General features: G+C 48.0%; 1 protein-coding gene across 1 annotated transcript in view; it reads right to left on the reverse strand.

The window, feature by feature from the left end:
* Nucleotides 1-288: 288 nt before the first annotated feature.
* Nucleotides 289-18,910, reverse strand: part of LOC147113751 (E3 ubiquitin/ISG15 ligase TRIM25-like) — a 34,340-nt gene continuing 15,718 nt past the window's right edge. Inside the window, exons 5-6 of the mRNA XM_085995063.1 lie at nt 16,116-16,249; nt 289-1,644 (exon numbers count right to left, since the gene is read on the reverse strand). Coding sequence (XP_085851189.1) covers nt 1,109-1,644; nt 16,116-16,249 — 670 coding nt within the window. The 3' untranslated portion in view covers nt 289-1,108. The remainder of the gene's footprint in view (nt 1,645-16,115; nt 16,250-18,910) is intronic.

Below are 18,910 nucleotides of genomic sequence, written 5' to 3' on the forward strand. Positions count from 1 at the left end.
GGTATATAAGCACTGTGCAGTAATCTTGTATTCAGTGTAGTCCCTACCTCCAACCAGTAAAGACCTGTTTTATTGTTACTGATTAAGTCTGAGTATTAATTACTTGAACAACTCACAGACTTAACAGGCGGAACAGTGGCAAATGGAATTTAACCCTGAAAAGTGTGAGGTGATGCATTTTGGAGGGACTAACAAGGCAAGGGAATACACAGTGAATGGTAAGACCCTAGGAAAGACAGAGGATCAGAGGGACCTTGGTGTGCATGTACATAGATCCCTGAAGGCAGCAGAACAGGTGGATAAGGTGGTTAAAAAGGCATATGGGATACTTGCCTTCATTAGCCGAGGCATAGAATATAAGAGCAGGGAGGTTATGATGGAGCTGTACAAAATGCTCGTTAGGCCACAGCTGGAATATTGTGTGCAGTTCTGGTCGCCACACTATAGGAAGGATGTGATTGCTTTGCGGAGGCTGCAGAGGAGATTCACCAGGATGAAGAAAGACTGGACAGGCTGGGGTTGTTTTCCTTGGAGCAGAGAAGGCTGACGGGGGACCTGATTGAGGTGTACAAAATTATGAGGGGCATAGATAGGGTAGATAGAAAGGAACTTTTTCCCTTAGTAGAGGGGTCAATAACAAGGGGGCAAAGATTCAAGGTAAGGGGCAGGAGGTTTAGAGGGGATTTGAGGAAGAACTTTTTCACCCAGAGGGTGGTTGGAATCTGGAACTCACTGCCTGAAAGGGTGGTAGAGGCAGGAACACTCACAACATTCAAGAAGCATTTGGATGAGCACTTGAAATGCCATAGCATACAAGGCTACGGACAAATGCTGGAAAATGGGATTAGATTAGACAGGGCTTGATGGCCGGCGCGGATGCGATGGGCCAAAGGGCCTCTTTCTGTGCTGTATAACTCTATGACTCTATGACTCGATAACCTGGAAGTGACATCATCAGCACCCTGCCACACCCCCAGCCCGTAATTGGCATCACCAGAACCCCCAACCTGGATGTGGTATCATCAGAGCACTCCAAAAAGGAAGTTAAACATTTCCGAGGCCCTTGCCCCAAACCAGAAGTGACGTCACTGAGTTACAGATATTGGGATTAATTTAACAGTTTTAGGGATTTGTCCCAACAATAAAATGCTGGAAACACGGGTTCAGTGAATGTGGTTTGAAATGTGTGTAAATGTCTCAATGAGTCAGTGACCTGGAGAAATGACACAGTCCCAGCCTCGTAGTCCAACTGAACTCGGATCCTGCTCTTGGACGGAAACTGTGGGAGGAAAGTGAACAGGCAATTGTGACAGGCTGTGAGAGAACCACCATTAAAATTACAATCATAAAAATATAAACACCAGGATTTACTGCTGAGCCCAATAATAGAGCTGTCCCCCACCCTCTCTACACTCCCACACACAGTTCCTATTCTCCAGTAATTTCCATCAGTCTCCACATCCCAGGAATGGGATCCTGAGGAGAAGCTCTGGGAGCAGAGGACTTGCGGATGGTCTTTAAACCTCTCTGGGTGAGGTGGGTAGGGTTGTTTCTGTTCAGTCCAGGTCACTGATCTCAGATCATCAGACAGAACCAAGTTCCTGTTTGCTGTCTTTGGATCCAGTCTCATCGGTGAGCTTTGCCCTGGAGAGGAGAGAAGAGATTGGTCAGACAGGGTTATTCCACTCAATGATTGACAGCTGCAGGGTAGGCGTGCCAGTATTTCCCAGACAGTGTCAGCCCCATATTACCGGTTAGACTGCATTCTTCCCATGTTAAATCAATGGCCTTCAATCAGAATCCCTGTTCAATAGCAGTGTGTGGGCCCCAGTGCTGTACACTCAGGGCAAACATTGCAGTGAGACACTCAGTAGCAGTCAGTTTAATCACAGAAGCACCTGGCACTGTGCACATGTTCTCCCAGACACAATGGAGGGGATTCACCGACACACAACACATTCCACAGCCTCACAGTTACAGCCCCAAAATCTCAGCGCTGGCTGTACTGGGAAAACGCATCTCACAGGAATGTGCCCAGGGCTCTCTCCCTCCTGTTACTGTCCATCCTGAATACAGGAGTGTGCCCGGAGCTCTCCCTCCTGTTGTGTCGGTACCTTTCTACCTAGACACAATTTAGGACTCAGAGCTCAGAGATTCAAACATGAAGTGCTTTATTGGAAGGAAAGGAAGTTCTGGCAAGTTCCGAACAAAGAGAGCTAAACTTAACCGAGAGAATACCCAACCATTTATCTCCTGTGACAGCGCCACCACAGGTGGGAGGAGAACACACAATAGAACACACAATACATAACATTTCCTCCCCTCTTAAATGGAAGGTCCACATTATTCCTCAATAGGTAAGTTACTTTCAATACACTCAACTAACCTAGGGTAGAGGTAGACTGCCTCAAACCCTGACTTTACCCTGGGGTTTATTCTGCCCCAGTCTTGTGGGTAAGTCACTAAGCCTACAGATCAAGCGTCTTGGAGGCCGCCGCTCTCTGACAGGATACCGGCGGTCATCGCTGGCTTCCACAGCAGTAGGCATTGACACAGGCCTGGATGGAGAAGGTGCCTGTGTCAGTTGAAAGTCAGGAGTTTGCACAGGTGGAACAGTCTCTTTGACTTCCTGTGTTGGAGAAGAGCACTGTGGCAAAGGATGCTGGTTTGCGGTATCATTCGGAAACAGTTCAGGCCAACCAGCCATTGGAGCCTCTGTGGCTGTCTCTGCTCCAAGCAACAGTTGATCTGTGTGTCTTCGCCAGACGACGTCCTCAGCAATCTCAACCGTGTAAGACACAGGGCCTGTCTGCGCGATCACCGTAGCAGGAACCCATTTCGGTCCAGTGTTGTAGTTTCGAGCTAGAACGTGCTCTCCCGGATGAAACCATCTCTCCTTGGCTCTTTTCTCTCTCTTTTCAACTTGAGCTTGTTGTTGACGATGGACAACCTGCTCTGCCCTTGGAGGTTTGAGTAAGTCAAAATTTGTCCGCAACTACCTCTTCATCATGAGCGAAGCGGGGGAAGTTTTGGTTGTGGCATGCGGCTCGTTCCTGTAGGACAACAGGAAGCTGTTCAGACGTTGGTGGATTGAGTCCTGACCTTGCGATGCCTTCAAGGCGTGCTTCAAAGTTTGCACGAACCTTTCTGCCTGGCCGTTAGTAGAGGGATGATAGGGCGCTGACCTGATGTGTTGGACACCATTCACATGCAGGAAGGTTACAAACGCCTGTGATACAAATTGTGGACCATTGTCACTTACGAGTTGTTCTGGTGAGCCATAACAGCTGAACATCTCACCAAGTTTCTCAATTGTTTTCTCTGCCGTGGTAGAATTCATCACAGCGACCTCCGGCCACTCGCTACGAGCGTCCACAACCACCATAAACAACTTCCCTTCGAAAGGACCGGCGAAGTCCACATGTACTCGCTGCCACACTTCTGCAGGCCAATCCCAGGGGTGTAGGGTTGCCAGCTGTGGAACATTCCGGACCCTTTGACATGGGGAACATGTTTTGGCTTTCTCCTCAATATTCCCATCGAGACCTGGCCACCAGAAGTAGCTTCTTGCCATTTCCTTCATCCGAACCATCCCACTGTGGCCTGTATGAAGTTGTTGCAGTATAGGTTCCCTCAGAGGTGGCGGAATGATGACACGGCGTCCCCAAAGAAGACAACCTGCCTGGACGGAGAGCTCATTTCTTTTTGAAACGTAAGGTTTCAAACTAGGAGAATCTCCTATCGCTCTCCCTCGAATGACATCGTCCATCACCTCAGACAGGACTGGATCGTTGCGGGTGTACCTTCGCACCTGAACTACATAAGAACATAAGAACATAAGAAATAGGAGCAGGAGTAGGCCAATCGGCCCCTCGAGCCTGCTCCGCCATTCAATAAGTTCATGGCTGATCTGATCCTAACCGCCAATCTACTATCACTGAACCATCTCCTGAATCTAACAGAATTAGACACACGAAATAGGAGCAGGATCAGGCTACATGGCCCCTGGGCCCGCTCCGCTACCCACAGGGCCATGACCGATCCGAACCTAGACTCATGTCCAAATTCCTGCCCGTTCCCCATAACCCTTTATTCCCTTTACTTCTAGGAAACTGTCTATTTCTGTTTTAAATTTATGTAATGATGTAGCTTCTACAGCTTTTTGGGGCAGCATATTCCATGGACCTACCACCCTCTGAGTGAAGTAGTTCCTCCTCATCTCAGTTTTGAAAGAGCAGCCCCTTATTCTAAGACTATGCCCCCTAGTTCTAGTTTCACCCATCATCGGGAACATCCTCCCCGCATCCACCCGATCCAACCACTTCACAATCTTATATGTTTCAATAAGATCGCCTCTCATTCTTCTGAACTCCAATGAGTAGAGTCCCAATCTACTCAACCTCTCCTCATATGTCCATCCCCTCATCCCCGGGATTAACCGAGTGAACCTTCTTTGTACTGACTCGAGAGCAAGTATGTCTTTTCTTAAGTATGGACACCAAAACTGTATGCAGTATTCCAGGTGCGGTCTCACCAATACCTTGTACAACTGAAGCAATACCTCCCTATTTTTATATTCTATCCCCCTAGCAATGAAAGCCAACATTCCATTGGCCTTCTTAATCACTTGCTGCACCTGCATACTAACCTTTTGAGTTTCATGCACCAGGACCCCCAGATCCCTTTGTACTTCAGTACTTTCCAGTTTCTTGCCATTAAGATAATAACTTGCTCTACGATTTTTCCTGCCAAAGTGCATAACCTCACACTTTCCAGTATTGTATTCCATCTGCCAAATCTCTGCCCACTTACTTAGCCTGTCTATGTCCCCTTGCAGGTTTTTTATGTCCTCCTCACTCACTACTTTCCCTCCCATCTTAGTATCATCTGCAAACTTTGATATGTTACACTCGGTCCCCTCCTCCAAATCCTTAATATAGATTGTAAAGAGTTGGGGACCCAGCACTGACCCCTGTGGAACACCACTAGTTACTGATTGCCAGTCCAAAAATGAACCATTTATCCCAACTCTCTGCCTTCTGTTAGATAGCCAATCCTCTATCCATGCCAGAATATTACCCCCAATCCCGTGATTTTTTATCTTAAGCAATAATCTTTTGCGTGGCACCTTGTCAAATGCCTTTTGGAAGTCTAAATACATTACGTTCACTGGTTCCCCTTTATCCACCCTATATGTTACTTCCTCAAAGAACTCCAGCAAATTTGTCAAACATGACTTCCCCTTTATAAAACCATGCTGACTTATTCCTATTAAATTATGATTATCCAAATGTCCTGTTACTGTCTCCTTAATAATGGACTCCAATATTTTATCTACCACAGATGTTAGGCTAACCGGTCTATAGTTTCCAGCCTTCTGTCTACTGCCCTTTTTAAATAAGGGCGTTACATTAGCAGTTTTCCAGTCTGCCGGGACCTTTGCTGATTCCAGGGAGTTTTGGAAAATTATTACCAATGCATCCACAATCCCTACCGCCACTTCCCTCAAGACCCTAGGATGTAAGCCATCAGGTCCAGGTGATTTATCTGCCTTGAGTCCCATTATTTTACCGAGTACCACTTCCTTAGTGATTTTGATCTTGTTTAGCTCCTCCCCCCATAGCCCCCTGTTTGTCCAGTGTTGGGATATTCTTAGTGTCTTCTACTGTAAAGACTGATACAAAATATTCATTCAGTGTTTTTGCCATCTCCATATTTCCCACCATTAATTTCCCGGTCTCATCCTCTAAGGGACCAACATTTACTTTAGCCACCCTTTTTCTTTTTATATAACTATAAAAACTCTTACTATCTGTTTTTATATTTTTTGCTAATTTACTTTCATAATCTATCTTCCCTTTCTTAATCAATCTTTTTGTTACTTTTTGCTGTCTTTTAAAGTTTTCCCAATCCTCTAGCCTCCCACCAGATTTGGCTACCTTATATGCCCTTGTTTTTAGTCGAATACTATCCTTAATTTCATTGCTTAGCCATGGATGGCTGTCTTTTCTTTTACACCCTTTTCTTCTCAGTGGAATATATCTTTTTTGGAAGTTGTAAAAAAAATCCTTAAATGTACACCACTGATCATGTAGTCTTACCCTTTAATCTATTTTCCCAATCCACTCTACTCAATTCCGCTCTCATACCTTCATAGTCTCCTTTATTCAAGCTTAGCACGCTTGTTTGAGATCCAACCTTCTCACCCTCTAATTGAATATGGAATTCAACCATGTTATGTTCACTCATTCCAAGGGGATCCTTTACTAGGACATTTTTAATTAATCCTGTCTCGTTACACAGGACCAGATCTAAGGTTGCTTGCCCCCTGGTCGGTTCAGTTACATACTGCTGAAGAAACCCATCCCTAATACACTCAATGAACTCATCCTCAAGGCAGCCCTGCCCAATTTGATTTGTCCAATTAATATGATAGTTAAAATCCCCCATAATTATAGATGTTCCCTTATTACATGCCTCCACTATTTCCTGATTGATACTCCGTCCAACAGAGTTGCAACTGTTCGGAGGCCTATAGACTACGCCCACTAGTGTTTTCTTCCCCTTATTATTCCTTACCTCCACCCAAACTGTTTCATTATCCTGATCTTTTGACCCAATATAATTTCTCTGTATTACAGTGATTCCTTCCTTTATTAACATAGCCACCCCACCTCCCCTTCCTTCCTGCCTGTCCTTCCTGATCGTTAAATAACCTGGTATGTTTAATTCCCAGGCATTGTCACCCTGCAGCCATGTTTCTGTAATGGCCACAAGTTCATACCCATATGTAGTTATTTGTGCCATTAACTCGTCTATTTTGTTACGAATGCTACGTGCATTCAGATAGAGAACTTTCAAATATGTTTTGTGACACTTAGTTCCTGCTTTTGCCCTTTCTTTTACTTTACCTTTTACTCCATACCTTCTGCCCCTTCCTGACACACTCTGGTTTTTAATTTCCCCACTGCTACCTAAGTCTATGACCTTCTCTGTTGTCATGTTTATTATTTGCTTTCTGGGAACCTCCCCCCCACTAGTTAATTTTAAAGCCCTCTCTACAGCTCTAGTTATATGATCCGCCAGGACTCTAGTCCCAGCACTGGCCAAGTGAAGCCCATCCCAACGGAACAGCTCCCTTCTGCCCCAGCACTGGTGCCAGTGTCCCAGGAAGCAAAATCCATTTCTCCCACACCAGTCTTTGAGCCACGCATTTAACTCTCTAATTTTATTTGTCCTAGCCAAATTCGCTCGTGGCTCAGGTAATAATCCAGAGATTATTACCCTTGAGGTTCTGTTTTTAATTTGACCCCTAGCTGCTCATACTCCTTTAACAGAACTGGCTTCCTAGTCCTATCTACGTCGTTTATACCAACATGGACCACGACAACTGGATCCACCCACTCCCACTGCAAGTTTCTTTCCAGCCTAGAGGAGATGTCCTTAACCCTGGCAGTGACAGCTGCTCCCTCCACTTGTCTAAAGTAGAAGATGTCTATCTGACGAGGCTCTGGGGGAGTAACAGGCAAGGGTAGCCTCAAGAGACTGCGTTGCCGTGCAAGTCTGATTTGCGATATTTGATGTCGTATGTGTGTCCTGACAACAGTAAAGCCCACCTTTGCATCCTGCTTGCAGCGAGAGACGGAATTCTGGTGTGGGGCCCGAAGATTTGAAGTCATTGGACGGTGGTCTGTCAGGAGTGTGAACCTTCTCCCAAACAGGTACTGATGAAATTTTCGAATTCCAAAAACGATTCCCAAGGCCTCGCGCTCGATCTGCGCGTAGTTACTCTCGGCCTTGTTCAAGGTGCGTGATGCGAAGGCGATAGGTTTCTCTTCACCCGAAGGCATGATGTGGGGTATGACTGCTCCCACACCATATGGTGATGCATCACATGCTAGCTGCACGGGTAGCTTTGGGTCGAAGTGTGTCAGGACCTCCGAATTCAGCAATGCTTTCTTTGCTTGGGCGAAAGCTTCGTTGCACAGTTCAGTCCATTTCCATGTTTTGCCTTGACATAGCAACTGATGTAATGGCTTCAGCAATGTTGCTAAGTCTGGAATAAACTTCCCATAGTAGTTAAGTAGCCCCAGAAATGAACGTAACTGGCACACATTCTGGGGTGCTGGGGCCTCCACGATCGCCTTGACCTTTGGCGGCACCTTATGCAGGCCAGTAGCGTCAATCACATGCCCCAGGTACTCAACTGAAGACTGAAAGAATTCACATTTGTCTTTACGAACTCTGAGTCTGTACTCTTTCAGTCGTTGTAGTGTCGCATCCAAGTTCAGAAGATGATCCTCCTCATTTGTCCCAGTGACAAGGATGTCGTCCAGGTAGCACTGGACTTCTGGCAGTCCACTCAAAATCTGATCCATTGCCCTTTGGAATAGAGCAGGGGCCGACGTAATTCCAAACGGAAGGCGGCAGTACCTGTATAACCCCTTGTGTGTCACAATTGTCAGCAGCTCCTTTGATTTGTCATCGACATGCATTTGTAGATAAGCCTGGCATAAGTCTATTTTGCTGAACTTTTGCCCTCCGGCCAGGCCCGTAAAAAGATCATCAATGAGGGGAAGAGGGTACTGTTCCACAGACAGCACCGGGTTAATGGTCACTTTAAAATCCCCGCAGATTCGAACAGATCCATCCTTTTTCAGGACAGGAACAATGGGTGTGGCCCATTTGCTCACGCTCACAGGCTCCAGGACTCCATTCTCGACTAAGGCCTCCAAGTTAGCCTCAACTTTTGCCCTAATTGCATAGGGTACAGGTCAGGCTTTGTGAAACTTCGGCTTGCTGTCAGGTTTAATGTCCAGTCTCACGCTGATCTTTTTCATGCTCCCAAGTTCCCCATTGAAGAGTTCTGCATGTTTGTTTAACACTGCAGTCAGACCTGACTCCCCTTTTGACATCATGCAGACTGCAGGCCAGTCCAGCGTGATTTTCTCTAGCCACGCACGTCCCAGTAGCGATGGGTAATTTCCCTTTACCACATATAGTGGCAGTTTTGCAGTCTGTCCATTCAATTTAACTGTCACCTCAATGACGCCTCTCATGGCCACAGGTTCGCCGGTATACGTCTTTAGCACAATGTTTGTTGGCTGAAGGGTAAGATGCTTTAGCATTTTGTTGTAGACAGTGTCTGAAACAAGGGACACAGCCGCGCCTGTGTCCACCTCCATCCGCACTGATTGTCCCTCCACCAGTAGTGCCACCCAGTAGCCATTTGAACCACCTGCAACCGTCAGTATATGCACCTCTTCCTCCTCAGAGGTGTCGCTCCCCTCTGTTTTGCTTGTTCCATCATACTGCACTGAATGAACACTCTTTTTCCTCTCTTGTCCAAATACAGACATTTTGCTTCCATGCTTCCCAGCTCTGTCTGTTCTTTTTTTACCTCTACAGACGCGTTCAATGTGACCCTTTTTGCCACAATTTCGGCATTCCAGCTCCGTACACCAGCAGTCATTAGCGTGATGGCCCGTTTTCCCACAACGGTAACATGTGCCGTTCCGCGCACCTTTAGGCTCAGACAATACCTTGTGAACTCTCCCTGTTGAACTCAACTGGTGAGCCTCCTTTTCTGCCATCTCCATGGAGACATTAACTTTAATGGCCTTTTCAAGAGTAAGGTTGTCCTCAGTAAGAAGGCGCTTCAGTGTGGCTGCATTTTGCAGACCACACACAAGTCTGTCTCTAATGGTGTCATTCAGCACCTCCTTGAACTGGCAGTGTTCCGACAACCTTTTTAAAGCGGCAATAAACATTGTCACTGATTCCCCCTCCTCTTGATTCCGTTTGTGAAATCTAAATCTCTCAGCAATAACCAGAGGTTTTGGTGAAATATGTGCTCCAAGAATTTCCACTAGTTGCTTATATGTTTTAGTTCCTGGCTTATCTGGCTGCACGAGGCTGCGAAGTACATTGAAAGTCTTCGGCCCGATTACACTCAAAAAGGTAGGCACGACCTTTTCATTTACCACCGCATTCACCAATACAAAATAGTCAAAATGTTCCGTATATGCGCTCCATTGCTCCGCATTTTCATCAAAATCACCGATGTTTCCTAATATAGTAGCCATTTCACGTTTCAAATTAAATTTTCTGTTTACTCACTGCACCCGTAACGTACGCAGATTCATCCGCTCCTCGTTGCCACTTGTTGTGTCGGTACCTTTCTACCTAGGCACAATTTTGGACTCAGAACTCAGAGATTCAAACATGAAGTGCTTTATTGGAAGGAAAGGAAGTTCTGGCACGTTCCGAACAAAGTGAGCTAAACTTAATCGAAAGAATACCCAACCATTTATCTCCTGTGACAGTGCCACCACAGGTGGGAGGAGAACACACAATAGAACACACAATACCTAACACCTCCTGTTACTGTTTATCCCGAATACAGGAGTGTGCCCTGGGCTCTCTCCCTTCTGTTACTGTCCCATCCTGAATACATGAGTGTGCCCGGGATACTCTCCCTCCTGTTACTGTCCATCCTGAATACAGGAGTGTGCCCTGGGCTCTTTCCCTCCTAATACTGTTCATCTTGAATACAGGAATGTGCCCTGGGCTCTCTCCCTCCTGTTACTGTCCCATCCTGAATGCATCAGTGTGCCCGTGGTACTCTGCCTCCTGTTACTGTCCCATCCTGAATACAGGAGTGTGCCCAGGGCTCTGTCCCTCCTGTTATTGTCCCATCCTGAATAGAGGAGTTTGCCCTGGGCTCTCTCCCTCCTGTTACTGTTCATCCTGAATACAGGCATGTGCCCGAGGCTCTCTCCCTCCTGTTACTGTTCATCCTGAATACAGGAGTGTGCCCGGGGCGCTCTCCCTCCTGTTACTGTTCATCCTGAATACAGGAACATGCCCTGGGCTCTCTCCTTCCTGTTGCTGACCCTTCCTGGATACAGAAGTATGCCCGAGGCTCTCTCCCTCCTGTTATTGTTCCATCCTGAATACAGCTTTATTAAAACCTCCACCATTTTACGCACAGCAGTGAGGATTCAGTTGTGAATTGTGATGAATCTGATGGCCCTTCTGTACATTAAACTGTTGCTCCCTGTTCACTCTGAATTCACCAACACCCCCTCGGGCCCAGGGTCTGAGACTCGGACCAATTCCAATCTGTGAGGAGGGAGCAGGTGCAGTGTTGTGTATGTAACCTGTTCCACCTTAAGAGAGCTTAAGCCTGTTCCACCTTAAGAGATGTACTACTTTCTCAGGCTGCTGTAGGCGTAATACCGGGGGTGAACACACCGGTATATAAGCACTGTGCAGTAATCTTGTATTCAGTATAGTCCCTACCTCCAACCAGTAAAGACCTGTTTTTATTGTACTCATTAGTCTGTGTCTTAATTAACTAAATAATTCACAGAATTAACACTGGCGACGAGTCAGGTTCTTACCCTGCGGCAGTTATTCCACGGCAGTTGAAGAGAGGTTTCAAACCTCACCACTCACCACCCCACTGGAAGCGACAGGCATTAGGACCCTGAAGCCTCCATCAGCTTGTGAACCGGAGTAGAAGACAGGACTGGGGAAGAGAGAGGTACAGGGCGATAGCGATCGGCAGATAAGGGCCGGGCCGCTTTCAAGTGCGAGGCGCAGCCGGGCCATCGATCGCATCCGCTGATAAGGGCCGCACTCGGGCGATCGCGGCGAAGATAAGGGCCGCACTCGGGGGCTGAAGGGAGACGGCGTCGGGGGACGGGTGAAGACCGCCAAGCGCGGGAAAACCACCATTTTGTGGGCGGAGGACGACGGCAAGAGCGGGAAGCCGCCATCTTTGATAACAAGTAAAGAAAATAAAATCTGAGAAATTGCAAATCTACAATGCCTAAACACGGGAATATTAGCACCTTTGATAGTGACCTCGAAGATTGGGCCATATATGTTGAAAGAGTAAAAAATTATTGTAAGGCCAATAAAATTCGTGACCAAGATAAAGCTCTAACATTATTAAATTTAATGGGTGCGAAGACATACGGGCAATTGAAACACCTGTTATCACCAGATGAACCGGCGGATAAGACGTTCAATGAGATTGTTACTGTCCTGAAAGATCATCTAAACCCCACGCCGCTGATGCTAGCGGAACGATTTAAATTTTATGACAGAAGGCAGCTACAGCATGAAAGCAATGCTGAATATTTGCTGGAATTGCGTAAATTAGCGAAATATTGCCAGTTTGGAACGGGACTGACAGATGCACTACGAGACAAATTTGTGTGTGGTTTATTTAAACAGGATACACAAAAGCGACTGCTCGAGGAGAATGAGCTGACGCTTGAGAAGGCGGTCACTATGGCAGCAGCACACGAAGCCGCAGCGAGAGGCACGGCAGTAATGCAGCTACGGTCACCGGAGCTCAGTGCACACAAATTGGGTGTGAGTTCTGTTAAATGTTATCGTTGTGGAAAGACAACGCATGATCAGAACCAGTGTTGGTTTAAAAACCAAGAATGCAGAACATGTGGTAAGCTTGGACATATAGCTAGAGTATGCAGGTCAGGGAAGAAGACCAGCAACAAGAAGTCACTGCAAGGGAAATACGCAAAGGTACACAAGGTGGCCGAACAGGAGTCCGATTCAGACGCTAGCAGTAATGAACTGGCTGGCTTAAGCAGTATTGAACTGGCTAGCTTAAGGGTACTCAACGTTGGTAAGGGTGCAGACCTCCAGACAATTTGGGTTACTCTTCAGATAGAAGGAGTCCAAGTAAAAATGGAATTGGACACTGGATCGGCATTGTCGGTCATGAATAAGAAAGATTACAGAAGGTTATTCCAACATATTCCCCTACAGGATACGGAGATTATATTGACAACCTACACGGGGCAGAGAGTGTACCCCATCGGGACAATAAAGGTTGCAGTGGCCAACAAGGGCGAAGGAAGTCAAATAATGGACTTATATGTGCTACCGGAGGGAGGTCCACCACTACTAGGCCGGGAGTGGTTTAGAAACATAAATATGGACTGGCATTCGCTAAAAGCCATAAAGAGTGAGAACTCGGTGCAGATAATCAGCCCAGACTCTAGAACTGATGATGGTAAGACCAACCCATGTGCAAAAGACAAAGGCCTAGAAATTGAGTATTGGCTTAGCCAGGGCTTTAGCGCCGGAAGTTAGTGCCGGCGCTAAGTCCCCCTGCGCGCGCCAAAAATTCAGCAGGGCCGCGCCCAAACGGCTGCCGGCGCTACTGAAGGGTCTTTGCGGCGGTAAATCGGCGCTAACTGCCATTTCGTGCCGCAATTCCGGCGCTGCGGCACCCGATGCGGTGCGGCAGGCTCGGGAAGTGCAGGCCTCCTCCTTCCCTTAAGGAGGAGCTGCCTGCACCCGATCGCGGCCCGCGAAAATCTTTTAAAAAATGAGCCCGGCACCTCGGACAAGTGCTGGGCTTGCTTCTGTTCCGGGGGGGGAGGGGGGAAGTCCGGGGAGGGAGCTGCGGCCAGGCGGCCGGCGTTAAAGCGGCCGGCCGCCGCGGGGCCTTTAATGCGCCGGCGCAAAGACTCGTAAGACTCTGTTGCCAGAGTCTTAGTTGCGGCTGTCACGGGCGAGGCGGCCGCAACTGAATTTCGGCGCTGGGGCCCGTCGGCATGGCAACCGGGACGCTGCGCACACCGATGACGTCATCGGTGCCGGCGCAGCGCTACCGGTCTACAGCGGCGTAAGGGCCCCAGGCAATTTCGGCGCCGGCGCCAAATGCAGCGCTAGGCCCTCTAGCGCCGCAAAATCGGCGCTGAGGGCACTCAATTTCTAGGCCAAAGTTTCAGCACAGAATTCCACTGAGCAACAACAACATAGTTTAACAGAGAATTCTGAGTCTGTCAAGTCTACTGATATGCACATTTTTGAGGGACACTGGGCTCGAACTCAACTCCATTTCAAACTACAACAGCAATTAGAACAAATGATTCGCCGTTTTGAGCAAGAGATGAATGAAATAAAAAAGTTCTTTGTTACAGAGTGGGAGAATCTGGAAAGGCAACAGAAGCAACTGATGGAGAAAATGGAGCAGGAGCACACCAACCATCTGCGCGAGGAGGCCGAACGAATCAAAGCTGATTCAGGTTCTGAAGGTGCGTGCCATAATCTGGTGTCAGAAGAGTTAACCGTCAGCCAACTCCTTCATATGCTGAGGGACAAGACTCTGAAATGGGAAAAACTTGAACACAAGCTGCGATCTTCAAAGGAAAAGGGTTCGGAGCTCTCAAAAGTCATTGAGATGGCTGATGTGACGACACAGACTGAAACGACTGCAACAGAGCAGCCATTGGATGCCAAAAGTACGCTGACTCACGTCAATGTAGAACAACAGACCGCTGAAACAGCTGCTCCGGTAGAGGGATTGCATAGTCCGATCAATCAATCTCCAAAGGAAGTTGAAGTATTAAAATCACAAATGAGGTCACTAGTAAACGACTTGCTGAAAGCCCAGAAAAAGCTGGATGCAGAGGTACACATGAAGAAGTCTCTTCAGGAAAGATGTCTGGATTTGGAACAAGAGCTGGCTAACGTCCAGCTGGGTATGGAGGAAATAGACGACCCTCTCACTGGTCTAGCTCAGGACGACACCGAATATTACCATGACCTGGTGGACGACACTGAATATTACGATGTCCTGTCCTGCCCAGCTTGTAACTTCGACTCCCAAAGTGCAGAAATCATGGAGGAGCACCAAAAGTCTACGGAACATCGGGAGAAGCTGGCTCTACGACGGAAACAGGAGGAAGAGAAGGAGGAACTGCGCATGCAGCTGGCAGCTGTGGCAGCTGACAATGGAGCCCAGAGAGTCTCCAAGAAGCAGAAAAGGAAAAGTAAAAACAGAAGATGACCCATCTGAACCATTATCACCTCCAGCAGATCACACACGTGGTCCCTCCGAACGGAGCCAAATCAGTTCGGAAGTTCAAGCTGTTAAATCCATGAAAGGACTATTGAATGAGTAACGTGAACCGACTACACCACAGAGATTGAATCTGTGAACTGTTTTCTGCAGAGACTGAATCTGTGATATGTTACGTTAAACATGAAGTTATATATGTATATATGTTATTACGTTATGTTAAATGGGGGGGATGACTATAAAGCTAAGAAGGGAGGAGTGTTGTGTATGTAACCTGTTCCACCTTAAGAGAGCTTAAGCCTGTTCCACCTTAAGAGATGTACTACTTTCTCAGGCTGCTGTAGGCGTAATACCGGGGGTGAACACACCGGTATATAAGCACTGTGCAGTAATCTTGTATTCAGTATAGTCCCTACCTCCAACCAGTAAAGACCTGTTTTTATTGTACTCATTAGTCTGTGTCTTAATTAACTAAATAATTCACAGACTTAACATGCAGGAACTCGACCCTCGAATCCCTCACACTGAACCCTCACTGACGAAACACCACAGAAAGAGAAAGGGTTAAATAGAAATTTAAAACAGCCAGTGTGATCTCCGTTTCAGGTTATAAACATACCTCGGGATATTCCCGCTCTCCCCCTGATATCAGTGGACAGCTGGAGGACATTCCCTGGGACAGGGGCTGCCCTAGAGGAGCTGTGTGGGGGAGGAGTTACGTTCGATGGGCCCCTGTATTCGGGGGAAGCTGGCACTGTAAACAAAGCACAGGGTGATTGGGAATTGTGACACAGCGAGGTCCCGCCTCCTTCATATTACTCGATGGGGGAGGTTATATATTCCATACTTAGATATTCCAACATTACAACAGTGACTGCACTTCAAAAATGGGACTTCATTGGCTATAAAGCACATTGGGACGTTCTGAGGTTGTGAAAGGCGCTATATAAATGCAAGTCTTCCTTTTTTTAACTTTACTCTTTAATGATACTGACAGTCCTGTGAGGGATGGTGTCCCTTTAAGAGACACTCTGATTGGCAGTGTGTAACCCCGCCCCTACCTGGCCCATGGTGGGTGAAGCTCTGGCCAATTACAGTGAGGAATGTTTAAAGCAGGTATCACTGGGGACTGAGGATTAATTTCAGGCTCCTGATCCACAGACACAGGGAGCTGATATTAAAGTTTGCGATATGCCCAGCTGTCTGAACACAACTAACCCGACCTGCTCCCGGTCCCTTATGTTGGAGAAAAGCTACACATTCTTACTGATGATTCCCAATATGTCTGAGTGATACTTTCCCCATCCATTCAGCCTCTTCTGGATAAGTTGAGATATATTGGACAGGTTCAGGGTGAGCGCTGGGACATCTGGGTCTGTGACTCTCTGAGTTTCAGTCACTCTGGAATGAAAGAGGAGAGAATGTTTTTATCAGTGGGGACATTTCAGATCAGAAACCCAAAGAGGAACGAGTGATCAGTGCAACAACCTGCACCCCTTCTAATGCTCGTACTGACACCCCGCAGCAACCCATCCTGAAAATGGCAGAATCCCGGGATTGTCAGTCTCCCTGCAATCACACTGATCTCCTCACGTGCAGTGGGATCCTGGTTTGCTGCCACTTCAGCTCAGTTTGTGATTTTGTTAGCCCCCTGTGTTCAGTCCAGTTTCTCTCTACTGGAGACTCATCTTTCCATTATTAATAATTATTATTATCCCGAGGCTCTCCAGTCTGTGCTCCCCCCTTACTGCAGGAACACACTCACTACAATCATGTGAAGTGAGGAGAGGAGAAGGAACAGCCTCCCAGGGACCTGGGATCGGTGGGATCCCTCACAGACTTCTCGATTTTAATCTCCTCACACCCCGACGGGCGGGCGAGGGTCGGGGGTTAAAACATCGGGATCGAGTAACCCGACCCCAGCCCGACCCCGTTCCCAGCTATTTCAATTTTAACACAAATCAGGCCATCAACGAGGCTCCTGCGAAAGGCAGGTGGGGCCTCATTAACATTCAAAAGTCGCGGCCTGATGACATAATCAGGATGGTGAGTGAAATGTGAGTGTGGGTCAGGGGGAGGCCGGCACTGTCGGCTACCCCACAGCAGATCCGAGAAAGGAGGAGCCGACTGGCCAAGGTAAGTGCTAAAGATCAGATCCTTTCAATAATCCACCCAACCCCAGTCTTTCAGCATTTGTCACCATCCCCTCCGATGGGGCCCTGGAGTTCCTGCTCTCTCCACCCTCCCGATGGTGTCGGAACTAGCCGCGCGTCTAGCCAAGCTGTTCCAGTACAGCTACAACACTGGCATCTATCCGACAATGTGGAAAAATGCCCAAGTATTTCCTGTCCACAAAAAGCAGGACAAATCCAGCCTGGCCAATTACCATCCCATCAGCCTAGTCTCAATCCTCAGCAATGTGATGGAAGGTGTCGTTGACAGTGCAATCAAGCGACGCTTACTCACCAATAAACTGCTCACTGATGCCCAGTTTGGCTTCCGCCAAGACCACTCTGCTCCCGGCCTCATTACAGCCTTGGTCCAAACATGGACAAAGGGGCTGAATTCCAGCGGTGAGGTGAGGGTGACTGCCCTTGACATCAAGGGAACATTTGGCCGAGTGTGGCATGAAGGAGCCCTAGTAAAACTGAAGTCAATGGTAATCGGGGGGGGGAAACTCTCCACTGGCTGGAGTCATACCTAGCACAAAGGAAGATGGTTGTGGTGATTGAAGGTCAATCATCACAGCCCCAGGACATTGCTGCAGGAGTTCCTCAGGGCAGTGTCCTAGGCCCAACCATCTTCAACTGCTTCATCAATGACCTTCCCTCCATCATAAGGTCAGAAATGGGAATGTTCGCTGATGACTGCGCAGTGTTCAATGCCATTCACAACTCCTTAGATAGTGAAGCAGTCCATGCCTCCATGCAACAAGACCTGGACGACATTCAGGCTTGGGCTGATAAGTGGCAGTTAACATTCGCGCCACAGAAGTGCCAGGCAATGACTGTCTCAGCAACCAAGAGTCCAACCACCGCCCCATGACATTCAATGGCATTACCATCGCCGAATCCACCATCACCATTGACCAGATACGTAATTGGACCAGCTACATAAATACTGTGGCAACAAGAGCAGGTCAAAGGCTAGGTATTCTGTGGCAAGTGTCTAACCTCCTGACTCCCCAAAGCTTTTCTACCATCTACAAAGCACAAGTAAGGAGTCTGATGGAATACTCTCCACTTGCCTGGATGAGTGCAGCTCCAACAACACTCAAGAAGCCCGCTTGGCTGGCACCCCATCCACCACCTTAAACATTCACTCCCTCCACCAGCGCCGTGCCGTGGCTGCAGTGTGTGCCATCTACAAGATGCACTGCAGCAACTCGCTATTGCCTTCTTCGGCAGCACGTCCCAAACCTGCGACCTCTTCCACCTAGAAGGACAAGGGCAGCAGGTGCATGGGAACACCACCACCTCCAAGTTCCCCTCCAAGTCACACACCATCCTGACTTGGAAGTATATCGCCGATCCTTCATTGTTGCTGGGTCAAAATCCTGGAATTCCCTTCCTAACAGCACTGTGGGAGTACCTTCACCACACGGGCTGCAGTGGTTCAAGAAGGCGGCTCACCACCACCTTCTCAAGGGCAACTAGGGATGGGCAATAAATGCTGGCCTTGCCGGCGACTCCCTGATCCCATAAATGAATTTAAAAAAAATTAGCCTTCCCCCCCCTCTCCCGATGGGGCCCCGAAGCTTCTGCTTCCCTCTACTGAGTGACGGGGAATGCCCCTACGGGATTCCGGCCGTGACCTCCTGCCACTTGTTTTGCTCCCGTCCGCCGGCTCGGCCATCAGTCATCGAAGAAGATTATTTAAATGAGGGGCTGCTGTTAAGATCGACAGGGCCTCCCCGTCCCCAGCCTTGCCGGGATCTTCCCATGTTAACGGCCTCCCTCGCACCTTCCCCACCTCCCCGTTAATATCGGGGTCAGAGGGGGAGAAATTTGGTATCGCCCCGCTTGGGGCGCAATTATCGGCCAGGCTCATGTTTAGCACTTG

Source organism: Somniosus microcephalus, chromosome 8 (genome assembly GCF_052327205.1).
Source record: "Somniosus microcephalus isolate GS21.2 chromosome 8, FLI_Smic_1.0, whole genome shotgun sequence".
Lineage (NCBI taxonomy): Eukaryota > Metazoa > Chordata > Chondrichthyes > Squaliformes > Somniosidae > Somniosus > Somniosus microcephalus.